The sequence below is a fragment of the Camelina sativa genome, chromosome 19 (genome assembly GCF_030686135.1).
Source record: "Camelina sativa cultivar CO46 ecotype springtype chromosome 19, ASM3068613v1".
Taxonomy (NCBI): Eukaryota; Viridiplantae; Streptophyta; class Magnoliopsida; order Brassicales; family Brassicaceae; genus Camelina; species Camelina sativa.
The window spans coordinates 8,497,553-8,515,701 of NC_141898.1; the positions used below are offsets into that span (position 1 = coordinate 8,497,553).

Below are 18,149 nucleotides of genomic sequence, written 5' to 3' on the forward strand. Positions count from 1 at the left end.
TGGGGATATTCCAAATTGATAATTGATATATTAATGATAACAAATAAAATCATGGATATTCCAAACTGTATTTTCAGAAGATTTTAGTCTTATATCAAGTTGTTTCCAAAGATCTTTAAACACAATATTACAATTTTTACTTTCCATAGATTTTATTGATAAACTACAACATTCAATAAAAATTAGGACCCGTGCTAGAGCACAAATTGATTTTTTATATATATATATATTATAATTTTAAGACTTACATACTCTAGCACGAGTTAAATTTTTATATATTCTAGCACATAATCTGCTTGACACACTCTAGCACATGTTAATAATTTTATATACTCTAGCATGAGTTAGAATTAACAATATAAGATTTACATAATAGATTTACATTCCATGAATAATATTTACTATAAAAATTGTTTGCATGAATTGCATCTAAATAATATTATAAACAATTATATATATAATGTTTTAAAAATAATGAAATGTATTTTAACGTGTGCTGTAGCTCGGGTCCAAATCTAGTTTTTCGTTATAACAGGTGCAGATATTTAAATTCAGGGCTACATTCCCTTTTCTATATTTTCAGTGTACTGTATGTGGATAAAATAAAATAGCACATTGTTTTTTCTTTCTAATTAACGTATCGTTTCAAAAGTTTCAAGAAGGCCGCCTTATTGGGTAATTAAGCTATAAATTAGGCCCAAAGTATTAATCAACACCAACTAAAATGACGTCGTTTTAGAAACAAAGCCTTGGAGATTCTTCTATCTTGCCCCAAATGTAGTAGATTGACCACTGAGCAAAAACCACGGTAAAACCCTTTTCTCTTAGATTCCCTTCCGGTGGCTTCTTCGAGGGTGGGAGATGAAATGGCTGCAATGGCTCGCTGTTCATTGATTCCATCTATGAACCCAGCTCATAGCTTCCGTCATCACTTTCCTCAACCCGGTGCTTCATTCTGTTTCCCTCCCACTCCCACTCCACCGATTCTTTTGCGTGTTCGGAAATGTGGGGTTTCCGGCGGAAATCGCCGTCGTGGGGTCACCATGGCCGCGGGAACAGATCACTACTCAACTTTGAAAGTCAATCGCAACGCTACCTTGCAGGAGATCAAGAGCTCATACCGAAAACTCGCGCGCAAGGTTCGTGATTTGCCTCTTTTTTGTTGTTGTTCATTCTCGAATTGAATTGAAGCTTTAAGGGTTTGTAATGGTGGAACAGTATCACCCGGATATGAACAAGAACCCTGGTGCGGAAGATAAGTTCAAAGAGATTAGCGCTGCTTATGAGGTAACACAAGTTCTTTTGAATGCCTAGTTTTTATGGAATCTGTTTTTTCGTTTTGTGATGTTTTTAGGTGCTTATTACACTTGGGAATTGAAGCATATGTGTAGGTGTTATCTGATGAGGAGAAGAGATCTGCGTATGATCGCTTCGGTGAGGCTGGTTTAGAAGGAGATTTTAATGGATCACAGGATACTTCTTCACAAGGGGTAAGTGAGTCCTCTATGAAGAGATTTCTAACGATCTCAGGGATTTTTATTAATCTTCTAAGTTGATTTTATTTGTTTCCTGTTCTTTTAGGTGGATCCATTTGACTTGTACAGTGCATTCTTTGGCGGTTCTGATGGATTCTTTGGGGGAATGGGTGAATCAGGAGGGATGGGTTTTGATTTCATTAATAATAGAAGCTTAGACCTTGACATTCGGTAAAATCCTCTTCTTCGAAGTTGTGTTTTTTTCCTTGAATAGGCATTTGATTACTGTCCTTACTTGTTCATGGACGATAATTTCTTTAGAGGAAATCAGTGATTATGGTTATTTCTTTTGTTGTGCTAATATTTTGGTCTTCTCTGTTCGCTGAATGTGTTTTATTTTCTTGAAAATGGAGGATGTTATATTTATGTCTCCTAATCTTTGTTTCTGGTTTGATGCTGGGGGACGTGTATATTAGGTATGACCTGCGGTTGAGCTTTGAAGAGGCAGTATTTGGAGTGAAACGTGAGATTGAGGTTTCTTATTTAGAAACATGTGATGGTTGTGGAGGAACAGGTGCTAAATCCAGTTCCGCCGTTAAAAAGTGTAGTAGTTGTGATGGTAAAGGACGTGTGATGAACACTCAGAGAACACCCTTTGGAATGATGTCTCAGGTAAGTCGTTATACCTGAATACTATTTCCGATCAGTTGCTAATTCTTAAAATGGAAATTTTAATTTCCCTTGACACTTGCTATAGATGATAATCTGTGTTATATAGGTGTCCACTTGCTCCAAATGTGGTGGTGAAGGCAAAATCATCACTGATAAGTGTCGAAAGTGCATAGGCAATGGGAGATTACGGTCTAGGAAAAAAATGGATGTTGTTGTCCCTCCTGGTGTCAGCGATAGAGCTACAATGCGGATTCAAGGAGAAGGTAACGTGGACAAGAGAAGGTAACGTGGACAGGAGAATCTGCTTTTTTTTTTTCAGTTCTCATATGTAGTGCTTTGGCAATTGCTTTTTTCGATATGGTTTCTAATATCCGCAGTGGAAGAGCTGGTGACTTGTTCGTTGTGCTTCAAGTTGATGAGAAGCGTGGGATTCGGCGAGAAGGACTTAATTTGTACTCCAATATCAGCATCGATTTTACAGATGCGATACTCGGGGCAATCACAAAGGTGTGTTTATAAACTTGTTTCTTGGTTTTGACGTTATTCGGTAGTGAGAATCTTAAAGACATGACACTTACTCTCTCAGGTAGAAACAGTTGAGGGAACAATGGATCTTCGTATTCCCCCAGGAACTCAGCCTGGCGACACAGTGAAGTTATATCGAAAAGGAGTTCCAGACACGGATAGACCTTCAATCCGGGGGGACCATTGCTTTGTAGTGAAGGTTTCGATCCCCAAGAACCTGAGGTTTGTGTCACATCACTTCCCTTATATCCCTTATGTCGCATTGTTTACTAAAAAATGCTTGAAACAACGTTTATGGCAGTGAGAGGGAGCGAAAATTGGTAGAGGAATTCTCATCACTCAGAAGATCTTCCAGTGATACTGGTACAACGCTATCCAAATCTATTTCAGAAACTAGTAGCTTTTCAAAAAATTATTCAAGCTAATTTTGTAATCCCCGTTTGCAGAAACTCGTCAAGAAGAGAATAGTTTTGGTTCAGAGCCCGAAAAAGAACCGTCTTGGTGGCATAAAGTGAAGAATGTCATAAGGTAATCTCATGTAACCTTTCCCAGCAATTCCTTGCAGGACACATCATTGTTGTCTTATCCATGCATCCTGGTGTAATATATATAGTTTTAAATGTCGCGTGTTTTGTAGACCAGAGGATTCAAGAGCAAAGTTTGGGACTCTGAGCTTGAACCCATCATTGCCCCTACGAAGAATGAAAGTGGAAGAGACTTCAATTGTTCTCTCAGTCTTGGCTCTGTGCGTTATAACCTCGGCTGTTGCATTGGTTCAGAAGAAAGGTAATCGCTTGAAACAAAAGAAGGAACCTTAATTTTTGATAAGTCCCTTTGTTGCCACACAGTTCTTGTTTCTAGGTTGAAATTGTTTTGTCACAGAAGATATATGATCTTGTATGTATGTTTTATCGTTTTATACAAATATGGTTTAAGAGTTGTGTGATACAACGAATGCGGCTACTACTAGTACTTGTTGACCAATGGTTGTGTTTGCTAAACCGGCTTAAACCGAAATCTTTCCCGAATCCGTGATACGACTAATGTTGAATTTATTGAATTTGAACAAAGTACTAAAAACCAAAGTGGAGGTGTTGAGAATTTATGGAGCACATGGAGAGTTTTTTTCTTTCTGGATTCTATAATAAGTATAGCAATAGTGTTAGGACAACTTCTGTAAAATAAGAGATCTTTAAATAACTTTGTTTTTTTTGGGCATGTTATTAAGAGAAGCTTTTTATGCAATCAAGAAAAGGTTTCCCATAATCCCAAATCTATAAAGTCATTATCGCGTAAGTGGGTCTCAACACAGCTACTATACTTAGTACTTACATTATGACTAAAACGTCTTTATCTTCGAAAGTAAACAATACTACCACTCTAGTAAAGACAGCTAGAGAGAACAAAAATAATATTCCAACTACAAAAATGTGTTATCCATCCATATGTGCGATCGAAATGAGACTACACTTGCCCAAGTTTCATTTTAGCCGTTGCCTGCCTCCTCCCTTCCCAAAGTGTAACGCTCAACTACATATCACTAAGACCATGTTGTGTTTTGTTTTTTATTTTGTTTTAGTTGTGGAATGATCCAAAAAAATTGAAACCAAATTAATTCATTCAGTGGACCATGAGATATTATTTGATTGATAGGAAAATTGGTAAAGAGAGTACGATTAATGGGACCCTATTGATTGATGATGATACAGAGTGTTGTTTCATATTCATATCGTAAGAAAAAAAAAAAATAACACAGAAGAAGAAGAAGAGTGGAGACAATCACAAAACAAAAGAATGCGTTTAGTTCTGTAACAAAAGAAAAAACTATGAATGCTGCTGTTAAATTATTGTTGGCTTTTTTTACATGTTTTATGGTCCTACCCTTCTCTGCATACCCATGTTCTTCTTCTTCCTTTCTTTCTTTTACAACTAGGCATGCATTATTATTTTTATACTATAGAGAGAAGAAAAAAAAAATGAATTATTACTAAAGAAGAAAATTCATAGAACTAAGTGTTAAATTCTTGAGAAGAGTGATGCACTTTACTCAGATGCATTCAGGGAAATTTCATTTTTAATCATAACACCCACCTGCTAATTTTTCTTGTTAATCCAATTAATAATTAACAAAAAGATCTTTCTTTAGTAGAAAAAATTAGATAAGACAATATAGCTAGAGAGGTTTAAGTTTAACATTTGGATAACATAAGATTCTAAAAAGAGAATATCAACAAGTAAAACATAATAAATCAATAATAGAAAGAAAATAAAACAAATATTTTTGTCGAAGCACAGAAAAAGACATACGTCACTGTTGTTTTGAGATATGTCGTTTTTGTCACATTTACAAAAACAAAATTAATTTAATTTAATTATTCAAAAACTAAAAAATTTAAAAGTGTAATTAAAGAGAGAGAGAGAGAGAGAGTGTTAAGTGTTGACTAGCTTCTCTTCTCTTCTTCACTGTAAACCACACACACATAGCTCTCTTCTTCTTCTTCTTCTTCACTGAGAGCTCTTTTTTCTAGGGTTTCTCTCTCTCTCTCTCTAATGCGACTCTTCTTCGGTTCTTCCATGGCGAGACTCTTTATATTCCACTCCGTTCTTCTCCTCCTCTTCACTCTTCCTCTTCCGTCAATCGGAGATCTCGCCGCCGACAAATCCGCTCTTCTCTCCCTTCGTTCCGCCGTCGGTGGTCGTACATTACTCTGGGACGTCAAACTCACCACGCCATGCAACTGGACCGGCGTCGTATGCGACGGTGGTCGTGTCACCGCCCTTCGTCTTCCCGGAGAAACTCTCTCCGGTCATATCCCGGAGGGTATTTTCGGTAATTTAACTCATCTCCGTACGCTCAGTCTCCGTCTCAATGCTCTCACCGGTACTCTTCCTTTGGATCTCGGGAGCTGCTCAGATCTTCGGCGTTTGTACTTGCAAGGTAACAGATTCTCCGGTGAGATTCCGGAGGTTTTGTTTAGTCTTAGTAACCTCGTTAGGTTGAATCTTGCGGAGAATGAGTTTACCGGTGAGATCTCTTCAGGGTTTAAGAACCTTACTAGGCTTAAGACTCTGTACCTGGAGAACAACAAGCTCTCTGGCTCTCTTCTTGACTTGGATTTGCCTTTGGATCAGTTCAACGTCTCTAATAACTTGTTGAACGGATCTATACCTAAGAGTCTTGAGAAGTTTGACTCTGATTCGTTTGTGGGAACTTCACTCTGTGGCAAACCGCTTGGTGTCTGTTCTAATGAAGGAACTGTGCCAAGCCAGCCAATTTCTGTTGGCAACATACCTGGAACACTGGAAGGAAGCAAGGGGGAGAAGGAAAAGAAGAAGCTTTCCGGTGGAGCTATAGCTGGAATAGTTATTGGATGTGTGGTTGGTTTTTTCCTGATTGTTCTGATTCTGATGGTTCTTTTCCGGAAGAAGGGAGGAAACGAAAGGACAAGGGCTGTCGACATTGGCACTGTTAAGCAACATGAGATCGAAATTCCAGGGGAGAAAGCGGCTGTGGAGGCACCGGAGAGTAGGAGCTATGGGAATGAGTACAACCCGGCTGCGATGAAAGCTGCAGAAGTGAACAGTTCAGGGATGAAGAAACTTGTGTTCTTTGGGAATGCGACTAAGGTTTTCGATCTGGAGGATCTGTTGAGAGCTTCTGCGGAGGTTTTGGGGAAAGGAACGTTTGGGACAGCTTATAAGGCGGTGCTTGATGCGGTGACATTAGTGGCTGTGAAGAGGTTAAAGGATGTGACGATGGCGGACAGAGAGTTCAAGGAGAAGATTGAGGTTGTTGGAGCGATGGATCATGAGAACTTGGTGCCATTGAGAGCTTACTATTACAGTGGAGATGAGAAGCTGCTAGTCTATGACTTCATGCCTATGGGAAGCTTGTCAGCTCTCTTACACGGTGAGAGTTATATATTTCTGTATCTGCTTACATATTCCGATTTTTATTCTGTTTATCCAAAAATGAATTTTGGTTTATTTGCAACATAATTAGTAATGGATTTGCTTGTTTAAGAGAGATATGTCAAATTCACAAATACAATATAACCTGCTTTTGTTAGATTTATTGACATGGTTTAGTGATGTATATCGTATACTTGACATTCACATGGTTTACATAGAACATCTATGCATTTTAGTGGGAACAATAGATAACCTTGGATTCTTTGACTGACAGTGATAATTGATCTTCTAGTTTTGTGTTTGAACAATGAAAAATCCAGATATCCTGTGTTCTACTTTCACTTTCAGACAATAGTTTTTTTATGTATTGAGAGCTTACTGTCATGCTATGTTACAGGAAACAAAGGCGCAGGACGGCCTCCGTTGAACTGGCAAATCCGATCACGTATCGCCCTTGGAGCTGCTCGTGGCTTAGACTATCTTCACTCACAAGACCCGTTGAGCTCTCACGGAAACGTCAAGTCCTCCAATATCCTCTTAACAAGCTCCCATGACGCACGAGTGTCTGATTTCGGCCTGGCTCAGCTCGTCAGCACCTCATCCACAACCCCAAACCGGGCCACTGGGTACCGTGCCCCCGAAGTAACTGACCCGAGGCGTGTCTCACAGAAAGCGGATGTGTACAGCTTTGGTGTGGTGTTGCTAGAGCTGCTCACCGGAAAAGCGCCGTCTAACTCCGTGATGAACGACGAAGGAATGGATTTGGCGAGGTGGGTGCATTCGGTGGCAAGAGAGGAGTGGAGGAACGAGGTTTTTGACTCGGAGCTGATGAGTATCGAGATGGTGGAAGAAGAGATGGCGGAAATGCTGCAGCTTGGCATTGACTGTACAGAGCAGCACCCTGACAAGCGACCAGTGATGGTGGAGGTGGTGAGGAGGATCCAGGAGTTGCGCCAATCGGGTTCAGATCAGGTGGGCTAAGGACATTCGATGAAAGGATGAGACTTGAGAGGCTCATGAGTTGAATCGGTGGTACGTAACGACGGCGTTCTTGGTGTTTGATGATTAAGTGTTAGTTTAAGAATATGGCGGGGAATTAGAGTGAGTTGGGGGGTCGTTAATTAGATGTTTTTAATTTTGGTGTTCTTTTTTGTTTCTTTCATGTGTGGGCACTGATGATGAGGAGTTCCTTGTGGTTGTAATTATTAGTGCTTTTAACCTTTTTAACTTTATTTCAGTATTGTTTCAGCTTTTTTATCTCTTTGATAAGATTATGTGCGGACGATAGAAAAAGATAGTATAGTAAAAAGTAAATCATTAACACATTCACGTGATCACGTCAACTTCTTGCGATCCACTGGAGTGATAGTTATTGGGGAGATGTTATACTTTCTTTTGTGATATTTGTTATCAACATAAGTACAAGAAAAAGTTGGGTGCAAACTTGCTGAGATAAATTTGAAAGTTTGGGGTTATGTCTTAAATGGTATTTGAAATCATTAAAGGTTAAATAGGTTGTGAACTCTCCCTTATCCTTTACATAGATCGATGGCTTCCCCTGATTACTCAAAACGCAAACGCTACCTCACCACTCTCATGTCCTAGTGATTATAGGAATATGGGGAAAGTACCGATACATCAAGTTTGTTGCTGCGTTTGCGTCCCCATAATGTTCCAATATCCATTCTCTCTCTTTTTTTTTTTTTTTTTTTCTTTTTTTCTCTCTTCCTGTCTCTGCAGATACAACACATTGAAACATGTTTAAAATTGTCAGTTTGTCACCGCAAATGGAGATTACAAGATTGACTTTGTGATGAACAATGTAATCAACAGAAACGGATGACTTACATTTACAGAGTATACAAACGACGCCGGTAATGGCAGAGTACTCATTACACTGACTCACATAACACCAAAGGAATCGAGAAAAAACATCCAGGAATTCAATGTTACTTGTGATGCGGAATTGGTTGTGGCTCATCTTTCCAGCCTTTGGACAGAAGATCGTAGTTGATAGACGCCAACTGAGAGAGGTTCTGCAAAACCATAAAGGAGAGAAAACTCAGAATGCTATGCATTGTGTTCTTATTACCCAACCACTCAAACAAAGACACGCCAGATTTCAAGTTTGTCTGGAGGCAGAACCCACAAGTTCAAAGACTATCAATCAGTCCCTATGGTTCTATTTTTGATTCTGACATCTACTTACAGCCTAAAGCACCTCCATACTCCCAACTCTTCCCCAGCTAACATAACTTTTACATTACACCGGTTGCCACAAACCAATACATAGATTAATCAAAAAATGAAAGTTGGATTTTGAATTATCAACAACGATATAAACCACCACCAAACCAATTGCAACTTGAACAACATTGGATCTTAACAGGTCAATCATGAGTTAGTACCTTAAACGAGAAATTACTGAAAGAGTAATCTACAGGTACGCCAGACTCAAACTCTGTGTGTCCTTCGTATTCTTCAGCCTGTGTAGCAGCATTGATCCAGTTCAAAGAAAGTGCACATCCAACGAACATTAATGATAGTTTTCCGACTAATTCTAAAGATATAAAACTCTAAGAATGGATTAGCAGATGTTACCTCCCCTTCTTCATGATGATTGTTCGAGCTACCACTGCTGTTGGTCAAGCTATCAGCATCACTATAATCTTGAACCTCACCACTAGGGAAAAATTGCTCATCCGATGTGTTCCATGAGTAGCGACTTCTGAAGTAACTTGTGTCAATAGCACTCTCTGAAGCCGGAACAAATGCAGCCTAAAAGAAAACTAGCGTTAAGCTTTAAGAAGGTACCAAGTAGCAAAGCTTATGTCTTTAAAAGGATAAGAAATATAAATGCACCTTTTGCCTTGCTAGTGTGTCCCAGTTGATGTCTTTAAAGAAGATGTGTTGCTTGACCTGAGTCATGAATTTGATGACATTAACAGTTTGCAACTTGTTGGAATTATTCATCACAGAAAAAGACATCCATTTTTACCTCAGACGCCCCTCTAGCTCCAAGTCTCTGATGAGGATCTTCTGTTAAAAATCTAGAAAAGGAAGACGAGATGATGTAACCTGTCTTGTTCTCTATGGAGTTAAGACTCAATATTTTGTGTATGGACGGTAAGGTAGAATAACTCTTACCGATCTATAATATCAAGGGCTTCAGCACTCATCTCGTCTGGAACATGAGGCCATGGTATTTTACGGTTGAGAATATTGTCAAATATTTGCTGGAACAAACCAAAGAAAATGCACATTCAAATGTTGGAAACTGAAAGTAAACGCACAGTGCTCTCTATAGCAACATATGTACTGATTTCAAATAAAAGCTTAGATGTGTTGAAAAGTCAATACAAAAAAACACATGGCATTTAAAGACCACCCAAGTATGAATTTTAGTTCCTACGAGTTTGAGAAAACACCTGTTCCTCTATCAAACTATAAATAAGAAACAAAGCAATGATTAGTCTCTGACCTGAGGATGTTCCGCATTGAAGGGTGGAATTCCCACAATGAGTTCAAACAGAATGATGCCAACAGACCACCAATCCGCAGTTGCACCTGAATGATAACGCAAGTATATAATATTTTTTTACAGTCTTGGGATGTGATCAACGAAACATATTTATCTGAAACTATTGCCAGACGGGCCTAGAGCAAGATATATCATGGAAGTCAGCGTACTTAGCATATAACACTGCTACTTAACGAGAGTAGTAGAGCAGAAAAGAATTTGAAGCAGTTTTTTTTTCCTACTTAAATTACCAATCCCACCTGAGTACCAATGATTCTACTAAACAAGCAATCTTTAAATAAAAGACAAGCAGACACAACGATCAGAAAAGTTTACGCACCATGCCCTGTCCCTAAAAGAATTTCTGGCGCTAAGTAGTCAGGAGTACCCACAGCTGACCGTTTCTTGCGCCTTTCAAGCTGATCCTCAGATGCTGCTAATCGTGAATCCTCCTCATCAAGCAGTGATGTCCCACTTACAGCAGGACCAGCCAGATCATCCGTGCTGTTGATGAGACCAACTTTAGAGAGCCCGAAATCTGTCAACTGCTCAGATACAATACAAGAAAGAAACCATAGGTCTTAAATTTAAGTCTCTCTTACGTGCAAAGGCTACATCTCGTAAACCTCAAACATCAAGACAGAAGAAGTATTCGAAAGGACAATAAGTAAATATATTACCCACAAGTTTCTAAAAGATGGCAGAAGAATTCTTGAAATGGAAAAATATACCTTTATATGACCATCATGCGCAATCAACAAATTATCTGGCTTCAAATCACGATGAACAACACCTTCAGAATGCAAATATTCCAAAGCAAGGACCTGACATAGAAATTCATCATGAAATCACTTTCTAGAGCTCTATGGAATATACTGTGAATAAAATAAACATGCAGAACTTACAACTTCGGCAATATATACACGGACAATATCTTCCTCTAAGCAACCTAAATTTCTCAACAACGAATACAGGTCCCCTCCATTCAGATACTCCATTACCAGATACAGGTTGTCGCGACAAGTGAAAGAATAGAAGAAACGAACCTGGTCAAAACAAATTAATGTTAAAAGAAGTAAATCTCTCTCCTGAGAAAATGCTTAAAGGCTAGACCTGCTCACCACAAAGGGGTTGCGAACGTTGATCAATATATCACGTTCAGCAAGTATACTTTCAACAGCATTCTTACGGATCATATCTGCCTTTTTCAGAACCTGTGGAGCATGGCCAATGTTAAACACAAGATAAGAGAAAACACTACTAAAGATTTTGCTATCCACATTAGCCCAACAATAAAAAGATGAATCTTTTGTAACAAAAGAAATAGAATTGAAAAGAGAACAAAAGCACCAAATCGTTTTACCTTGATTGCAAATAGATCTCCTGTTGTTCTCTTTTTTGCCAAAAAAACTCGCCCAAAAGCTCCCCGGCTGATTGGTTTTATGATCTCAAAATCATCAATGGATGTGCGGTCTCGCGGATGTACTGGGCTAGTCCTCAAGCTCCGAACTACATCATCTTCTAAAGGAGCATCTTCATCAATTATAGTGCTTAGTAGGTCAACTTTTTCATCTTCCATTAGCTCACACATATGCAGATATTTCTCCCTACATAATCAGGAATATTATACTTAAAAAAACACATTCTGAAGTGAACTCTTTATAATTCCAACTGACACGAGAACAGTTCTAGAAAACCATAAAGCATCTTTCAGAATCTAAACGTATATGCATCCAAAAGTAGCATCGATGAGCTTACCGGATCAACTTTTCTATGCGAGTCCCAAAAGTTTCTACTGTAAGTGCATCAAACTTTCTGCGGTCTATGACAACCCTCAGATCTTCAAGACAAGAAAGTAAGAATGGAATGGATTGATCATCACCCGGAATGGCATCTGCTGCACATTTTGCAATGTCAGCAAGTTCACTCATCTGCGTCATCCGGTTATCAAGAGTTTTTTCATCAGATGTGTTTTAAAAACAAGAGACAAGAAAAATTATGAGCACGGATCACAACCATTACAAACCTGCGGAATATCATCTTGATCATGGAATGTACCCTTGCCTCCCAATATCATTTCAATTGGATCAGGCCTAGGGGTCGGAATCGGGGATCTAGGAGTCATGCTACTGGCAGATGAAGTTGTCATGCCTTGGTCAGACTTGGGACCAAAACGGGTTCTACATGACATCAGCGGTAAACCTCTCAGATCATCCATAAAAATTGAATTATCAGACTCTGGGAAACAGTCGAGCATGTCTTCTGACCCTCTTCGCGACCAATCACTCAACCTTGGGGAGAGAACATCAGATTCTTCAGTCAAATTCGAATTGGATACTTTCATACCATCTGGGCTTTCTGCGGCTACTAGGCTATCCTTATGCCTGAAGGTCTCTGCTATCTTGTCAAGTGTTCCAGCAACTGCCATCAGCCGCTCATCAACACTCAGTCCTTTCTGGTCATATTTATCAGCCAATGTACAAATTCTGGAATGGTCTTCCACATGAGTTGTAGGAACTTCCTCCTCACAGATACGGCACATTATTGAACTTTCCTCCGAAATAACGGGCGGTTCCCCCCAGTAACCCCAAGAAATATTGTGCCGATGCTTGGAGGAGTGTTCATGAGAATCTTTTGCTGGAGGACAGTTGGGAATAGGAACAGCTGCTGGCGCTATATTTGGAGGTTCAACTTTGATATCATTCTGCTCTTCTGATGCCGGCGCTTCTTTCACAGTTTTCAGTGCTGGTGAAGGAAGTTTCTTCCAGGAAGACATTCTATCAATATTTGCAGGAGATTCAGATTCCTTAAGAGAATAATCTTCAGGGGGAGAGAGAGGGGGAACTGATCGTACAACAGCGTCCTCCTTCCACTCCAAACCACGCTGCTCCTGACTATAAGCTTTCTTGGTGGATGAAACCTTAAAGACCTTTGCAGCACTGGAACTCCTTCCCGCTCCAGTAGGAGGTATTTTCTCTATAGAATGCAAGACTCTTGACTGACGTAGTTGTACAACTTGTTCTTCCTCTCCCCAACTTTCCTTGTGAAACTGAAGTAATCTAGTACATCTGGTAAGGATAAAAAGCATCCGAGTATGAAGCTGCTTAAGGACTCCTGGAGGAAGCTCTTGACGCCTATCATCTAAGTCCTGAACTATACCTTCACACTGAAGCCAGAAATCTCCAGGAGTAGTCATAGCACAACTTCGAGCCAAAATTAACAAATCTTCAAACGTTTCTTCCCACTCAGGATGGCTTTCTGCATTTTTCTCAAGAACACCCACCAGGTCTGCTGCAAATACTGCAAGGTCAGAGTTTACTTCTTCCTTTGCTTTATCAAATTTTGCCCGAATCAGAACCAATATTTCCTAGAAAATACAGATGGTTAGATTCTGCATACAAAAAGATAACAAAGCGTTAATAGAGATAAGGGGTTCTAGAATACCTCCACATTGTTCGACCTACGAGGCTTCCATAATGGAAAGGGCCGTACACCTTTTGAGTTCAACTCATGAGAAAAGCTTTTGATGTCACCAGGAAACCTCTTTCGTGGAGCACTTGTCATACGAAGTAAGGCTTGATAACGTGGTGATTCTGACTCTTTTGGATTTTCCCATTCATATGAATTCTAGAAAGATAGATGTCACCAAGATCACTTAAAAGTTGAAACTAATACACATAGGAATACACATAGGAAGAACCACTTAAGAAAATTATGTGATGGAGAATGGGGTACCTCTGGGGTGCAAAAGTCTGAATTTCTTAGAGGGCCAGAGCGACCAGATGACATCTCAGAGCGACCTGGGAAGTACCAACAAAAGAAAACTTGAGAAATAAGAACTGAAAAGGCAAAACTTATCTGGACACAGTACAGTGTAAGATGCGTTTATGCAGTGATGAAGTTTCAGTTATCAACACACAGATGAAGATACTTAAAACTAGCAAGCCTCTGATATCTTACAACTTAGTAACAGGCAGAACAAGGAACAAGATTATCAGGGAAGAAAAAACATATTAATAGCACAGCAAGCTGCCAATGCGTATTTCTCTCTTAGTTCCCATATAACATCAAAGCAACGGAAAGGATGAAGAAAAAAACATAGTTTCCCCACACCAGCTGGTATTAGAATCTAAGGAGTAAGGACACAGATAAAGATACTTAAAAGTAGCGAGCCTCTGATATCTTACAAGCTAACATACTTATAACAGGGCAGAAAAGGGAACAAGATTATCAGGGATGAGACGGGCACATATACTAACATCATATTACCATCACAGCAAGCTGCCAATGCGTATTTCTCTCTTAGTTCCCATTTAAGATCAAATCAACGGAAAGGATGAAGACAGAAAACATAATTGTCCCACACCAACTGTTATTAGAATCTAAGGAGTAAGGACATACCAGTTCCCGATGAGGATGCAGCATTTTGCAATCGAGATCCTGATGGCGGCAAAGTAGGGCTGAGGCTCCTCGGTGGTCCAGTATCAGGAGACATATTAACACGATCACTATTAGTGTCACTCGGCCGAGTGCGACCCATGATCTCCTCTAAACCTAGCTTGCTACTCCCAACTTCTTTCTTTCTACTGCCACTACCAGAGCCAGAAGTAGCTGAACCAGAGCCCAAGTCTCCATCGGCACCCATCTTCGAAAGATTGCTCGTAGCCGGATCATTCCTATAGTTAAAAACCCTTTCCTGAGGCAACGGACCGGATCTCGTCTTGATCCGGTTCAATCCCAGAGACGAAGCCATGATTGGAGAAACAAAAGCAGGTCCCTCCTTGAACTCCGTCGTCGGGGGTTTCTTCTTCGGTTCAGAGCTAGGAGACAAGTTCGATTTCCCAATCGAGTGAGCTTGAACTTCAGATGAAACTTGTTTGCCCTTAGATGAACCATCCTTCTTCTTCAAACCATCTTTAACCTGCGTCTGCTTGCAACCAACTCCAGCAAAACCAGTGACGGAACTCGGACTAGGGATCGGAGGTTCATCCTTGGAAGCGGATTTAGACTTCTTCTTATCTGATCGAATCGGAGAGTTGGAGCCAACAGATCTGGGACTATTAGAGCTATCGGGACTAGAAGATCCAGATTTCTTCGAAGAGAAGAAGAGCTTGTTCTTGAATACCATTTTTTTTTTTGTTTTTGATCGATTCAAAACCTAATCGCACGCTACACACCAAATCCAACCATAAAATCCAGTTGTCAATTTCAACACTCCGACTTCAATATACCAGTTGTCTATCTCTCTCGCTCTATGATTCTCTATGATTCTCTGGAGATGTTTACGAGGTTAGAGATTTGAGGAAGCGACGAGGAAGAAGAAGAAGAAGAAGAAGGCGTAACTGTAGTGGAGGAGAAGCCTAGATTCGGGAGTGCTTATTGATTTAATTACTTTACTACTACAAATTGAAAACGGTCAATACTGGTTTAGAGTCTTTAGACTATATTTTGACTTTTTGATTACCCTTTTCTTTTCTTTGAGAAACCATAATTAATTTACATATGTTGAAATCATTAATTAATTTATTAACAAAAAACACAACTCATTTTCATATCCACCACCATTGAAAATTTAATTAACCCTTTATATTGTTACTTTAATAACCACAAATAACACATGAATCCACATAATGTTATTAAAAAAAAAGTAAACAAGAAAACGATCTTTATGTTTTCTAATCGAAAATAAAGTTAAGTGCAGCTGATCTACAAGATGGCTTGATTGATGGATGTAGTTCCAACTTTATGCGGTCCATAGATTTGGGCTTTTGGGCCTATATTAGAACGGTCTTGCATATTGATAATTAGAGCTGAGTTTGTTTCGCATTATTCTTTTAGTGGCGACATGTCAAGGAGGCAACAAAACGAACTCAAAAGTCACTCAAGAGATCAAGACAGTTCGAGAAGTACTTTTAGACCAACATTTCGAATCAAGTTAGTCTGACAATATTTGTCATTTCGAATCAAGTTACTAATCTACCAGATTTGTCTACGTAAGCTTTGTATACAGGCGGATAAGCTATTATTAAACTTATCTTTTATTAAATGCAAATAACATCTTTAAAGAAGAACCATTGAAGCACCAAACTAAAAACCAAAAAACAAAATAATATTGCAAGTACTCAAGTCGATCCAAAATCTGGTTAAATGCTTCTATATAACATATATACATATGTGCCTAGATTTTCTCTTTGTTATTATTGATTTTGTTATCATTTTTTTTTTTTTTTGGTAACAGCTGATTTTGTTATCATATCCCTTGATATCCGACTCTTTTATTTGTTTGTTCATCTATTCTGAATTTCTGATAAATAATTTCTTCTAGAGATTACTACCGCCGTTTTCCATAATGCTGCATATATTTTGTTTAGCAATATATAGTAGATAGATATAATCCTTTATTGTACTTTTGTAGTATGTAAAAACCAGAATTAAATTTCGGGTATTGTATGTGTGGATCATAGCGTGACGAAAACGTTTATGGCATCATTTTGATTGCATCTCTAGGTCCACTTTTGATCTGATCTATTATATGGAATATTTGTGTATATTAAAATGTTTAAAGCATTGTGGTATTCTCCTAATAATCCACTAGATATTATTGTGATATATTAAAAAGAGCAAGAAATAGATAAAATAAAGGCTGGAGAAAATGACGTATGCTACACATTCAATTCCCTAGACTCAGAAATGTTATCTTGGTAGACATGGTCAAGTTGTTGTGCTTGACTGCTTTCCATTTTATATATACTTTTGTTTTGTTGGTGGTTTTCATTTTTAAAAGACAATTATAAAACTTTATCACTATATTATGAAATACTTAAATACGTTTTAAAACCATTGCTATATATAGTATAGTTTTACTAAATACTAGGAAGGGTTATTGGTTCTATGATTTTAATGAATTTGGAAATTCAAACAAAAATAATGTGTTATTTAATTATTGATTTTAGAATACTTATCAAAATTATATGTTATTGGTTCAATGATCTACAAATACTTGTTAAAATCTCATGTTATTCATTTAATGATTTGTTTTTGGATTTCAAAATCCACATTATGTTTTAAGTGGATTTGAAAGTGTAAAATAGAAGAATTTAAATCCAAAGATAAAACATGTTATTCCAAAATCCATGTGTTTTGATTTTTAGAATTTACAATTTCATATGGATTTAGAAACAATCTCTCTAATAACAGCCCCTAAATTAAGCCCCTAAATTAAACAAGAAAGATGACAAAAAAGAAAGATGACGCAGGAAATGGCGTAATTTCCTCCCCCGGACCACATGCATGATGCATCTATTAATACAGAAAAACGATGTCAACGAGTGGGTTTTAGTAGTATTTTTACGTTAAAGAACCATTAACTTTTGGTACCGATAATTTTACCTTATATTATAATTAACAAGTTTAGTTTTTAAGCAACATACAAATTAGCCCAACAAACTTGTATATAATAGTGTGCTATTAATAAAGTACACTGACAAAAATAATAAATTAAAAAGTGATTGAATATTCGAGTATAATGACATAATCACATGGGAATACTAGATTAATAATGTTGAGTTGTGGAACTAATAAATAAAAATTCTGCAATAATTATATTTAGATTTCTGTTTGAAAATCATTTTCTGAAAGTTAGATTTGAAATTATAGTCTTTAACAATTCGTACCACCCGGTTAGTTAAAGATTAAAAAACAAAAAAAAAAAAAGACTGAGAATACATAAACATTTTGTTTGCCAAAAAACGCAACGTGCATATGTTTATCTTGGTGAAGAGAGAACGTGCACGAAAGTAGTAGCAGAAGAAGTACTAAATTAGATTGAGCGGTGAGAGACAAAACGAGTTTACAACTCACGCGATCTATTTCGCGCGTTAGACGACAAAAACAAAGTGTTTTTTCTTGTAATAAAAAAGTACTAGTAATAAATAAAGATAGCCGGTTCGCATAATGATTCACGTTATAAGAAAAAAAAAATAACGCACGTGCCTGGACACGTGTCTCACCACCAAAAGAAACGCCCACACACTGCACGACAATGC

The 18,149-nt window shown here is 38.2% G+C and overlaps 3 protein-coding genes across 5 annotated transcripts; 2 read left to right on the forward strand and 1 right to left on the reverse strand.

Annotated features, from left to right (window-relative positions):
- The first annotated feature begins 751 nt into the window (after window positions 1-751).
- Window positions 752-3,609, forward strand: LOC104765628 (uncharacterized). 3 transcript variants are annotated; one of them, XM_087502817.1, is made up of 11 exons: window positions 752-1,139; window positions 1,219-1,287; window positions 1,381-1,490; window positions 1,582-1,706; window positions 1,952-2,147; window positions 2,254-2,429; window positions 2,525-2,654; window positions 2,734-2,894; window positions 2,974-3,035; window positions 3,119-3,200; window positions 3,310-3,609. In XM_087502817.1, exons 4-11 carry the CDS (start codon window positions 1,642-1,644, stop codon window positions 3,488-3,490), a joined length of 1,053 nt encoding a protein of 350 aa, XP_087358943.1. In that variant the 5' UTR covers window positions 752-1,139; window positions 1,219-1,287; window positions 1,381-1,490; window positions 1,582-1,641; the 3' UTR covers window positions 3,491-3,609. The 3 variants fall into 3 exon arrangements, 2 of the variants coding, with proteins under 2 accessions (XP_087358943.1, XP_010487680.2); XR_015591493.1 differs by having other exon boundaries at window positions 757-1,139; window positions 1,392-1,490; window positions 2,233-2,429; XM_010489378.3 differs by having other exon boundaries at window positions 757-1,139; window positions 1,392-1,490.
- A 1,463-nt stretch (window positions 3,610-5,072) lies between these two features.
- On the forward strand, window positions 5,073-7,835 carry LOC104765629 (putative inactive receptor kinase RLK902). Its single transcript, XM_010489379.2, has 2 exons — window positions 5,073-6,582; window positions 6,982-7,835. Exons 1-2 carry the CDS (start codon window positions 5,223-5,225, stop codon window positions 7,563-7,565), a joined length of 1,944 nt encoding a protein of 647 aa, XP_010487681.2. The 5' UTR covers window positions 5,073-5,222; the 3' UTR covers window positions 7,566-7,835.
- A 221-nt stretch (window positions 7,836-8,056) lies between these two features.
- Window positions 8,057-15,602, reverse strand: LOC104765631 (putative serine/threonine protein kinase IREH1). Its single transcript, XM_010489381.3, has 18 exons — window positions 14,506-15,602; window positions 13,840-13,904; window positions 13,549-13,731; window positions 12,131-13,471; window positions 11,863-12,035; window positions 11,468-11,711; window positions 11,226-11,318; window positions 11,010-11,150; window positions 10,836-10,928; window positions 10,445-10,649; window positions 10,066-10,151; window positions 9,732-9,820; window positions 9,583-9,634; window positions 9,447-9,503; window positions 9,186-9,362; window positions 8,993-9,070; window positions 8,433-8,620; window positions 8,057-8,318 (listed from the first exon to the last, which is right to left on the reverse strand). Exons 1-17 carry the CDS (start codon window positions 15,230-15,232, stop codon window positions 8,534-8,536), a joined length of 3,891 nt encoding a protein of 1,296 aa, XP_010487683.2. The 5' UTR covers window positions 15,233-15,602; the 3' UTR covers window positions 8,057-8,318; window positions 8,433-8,533.
- Window positions 15,603-18,149: the final 2,547 nt, after the last annotated feature.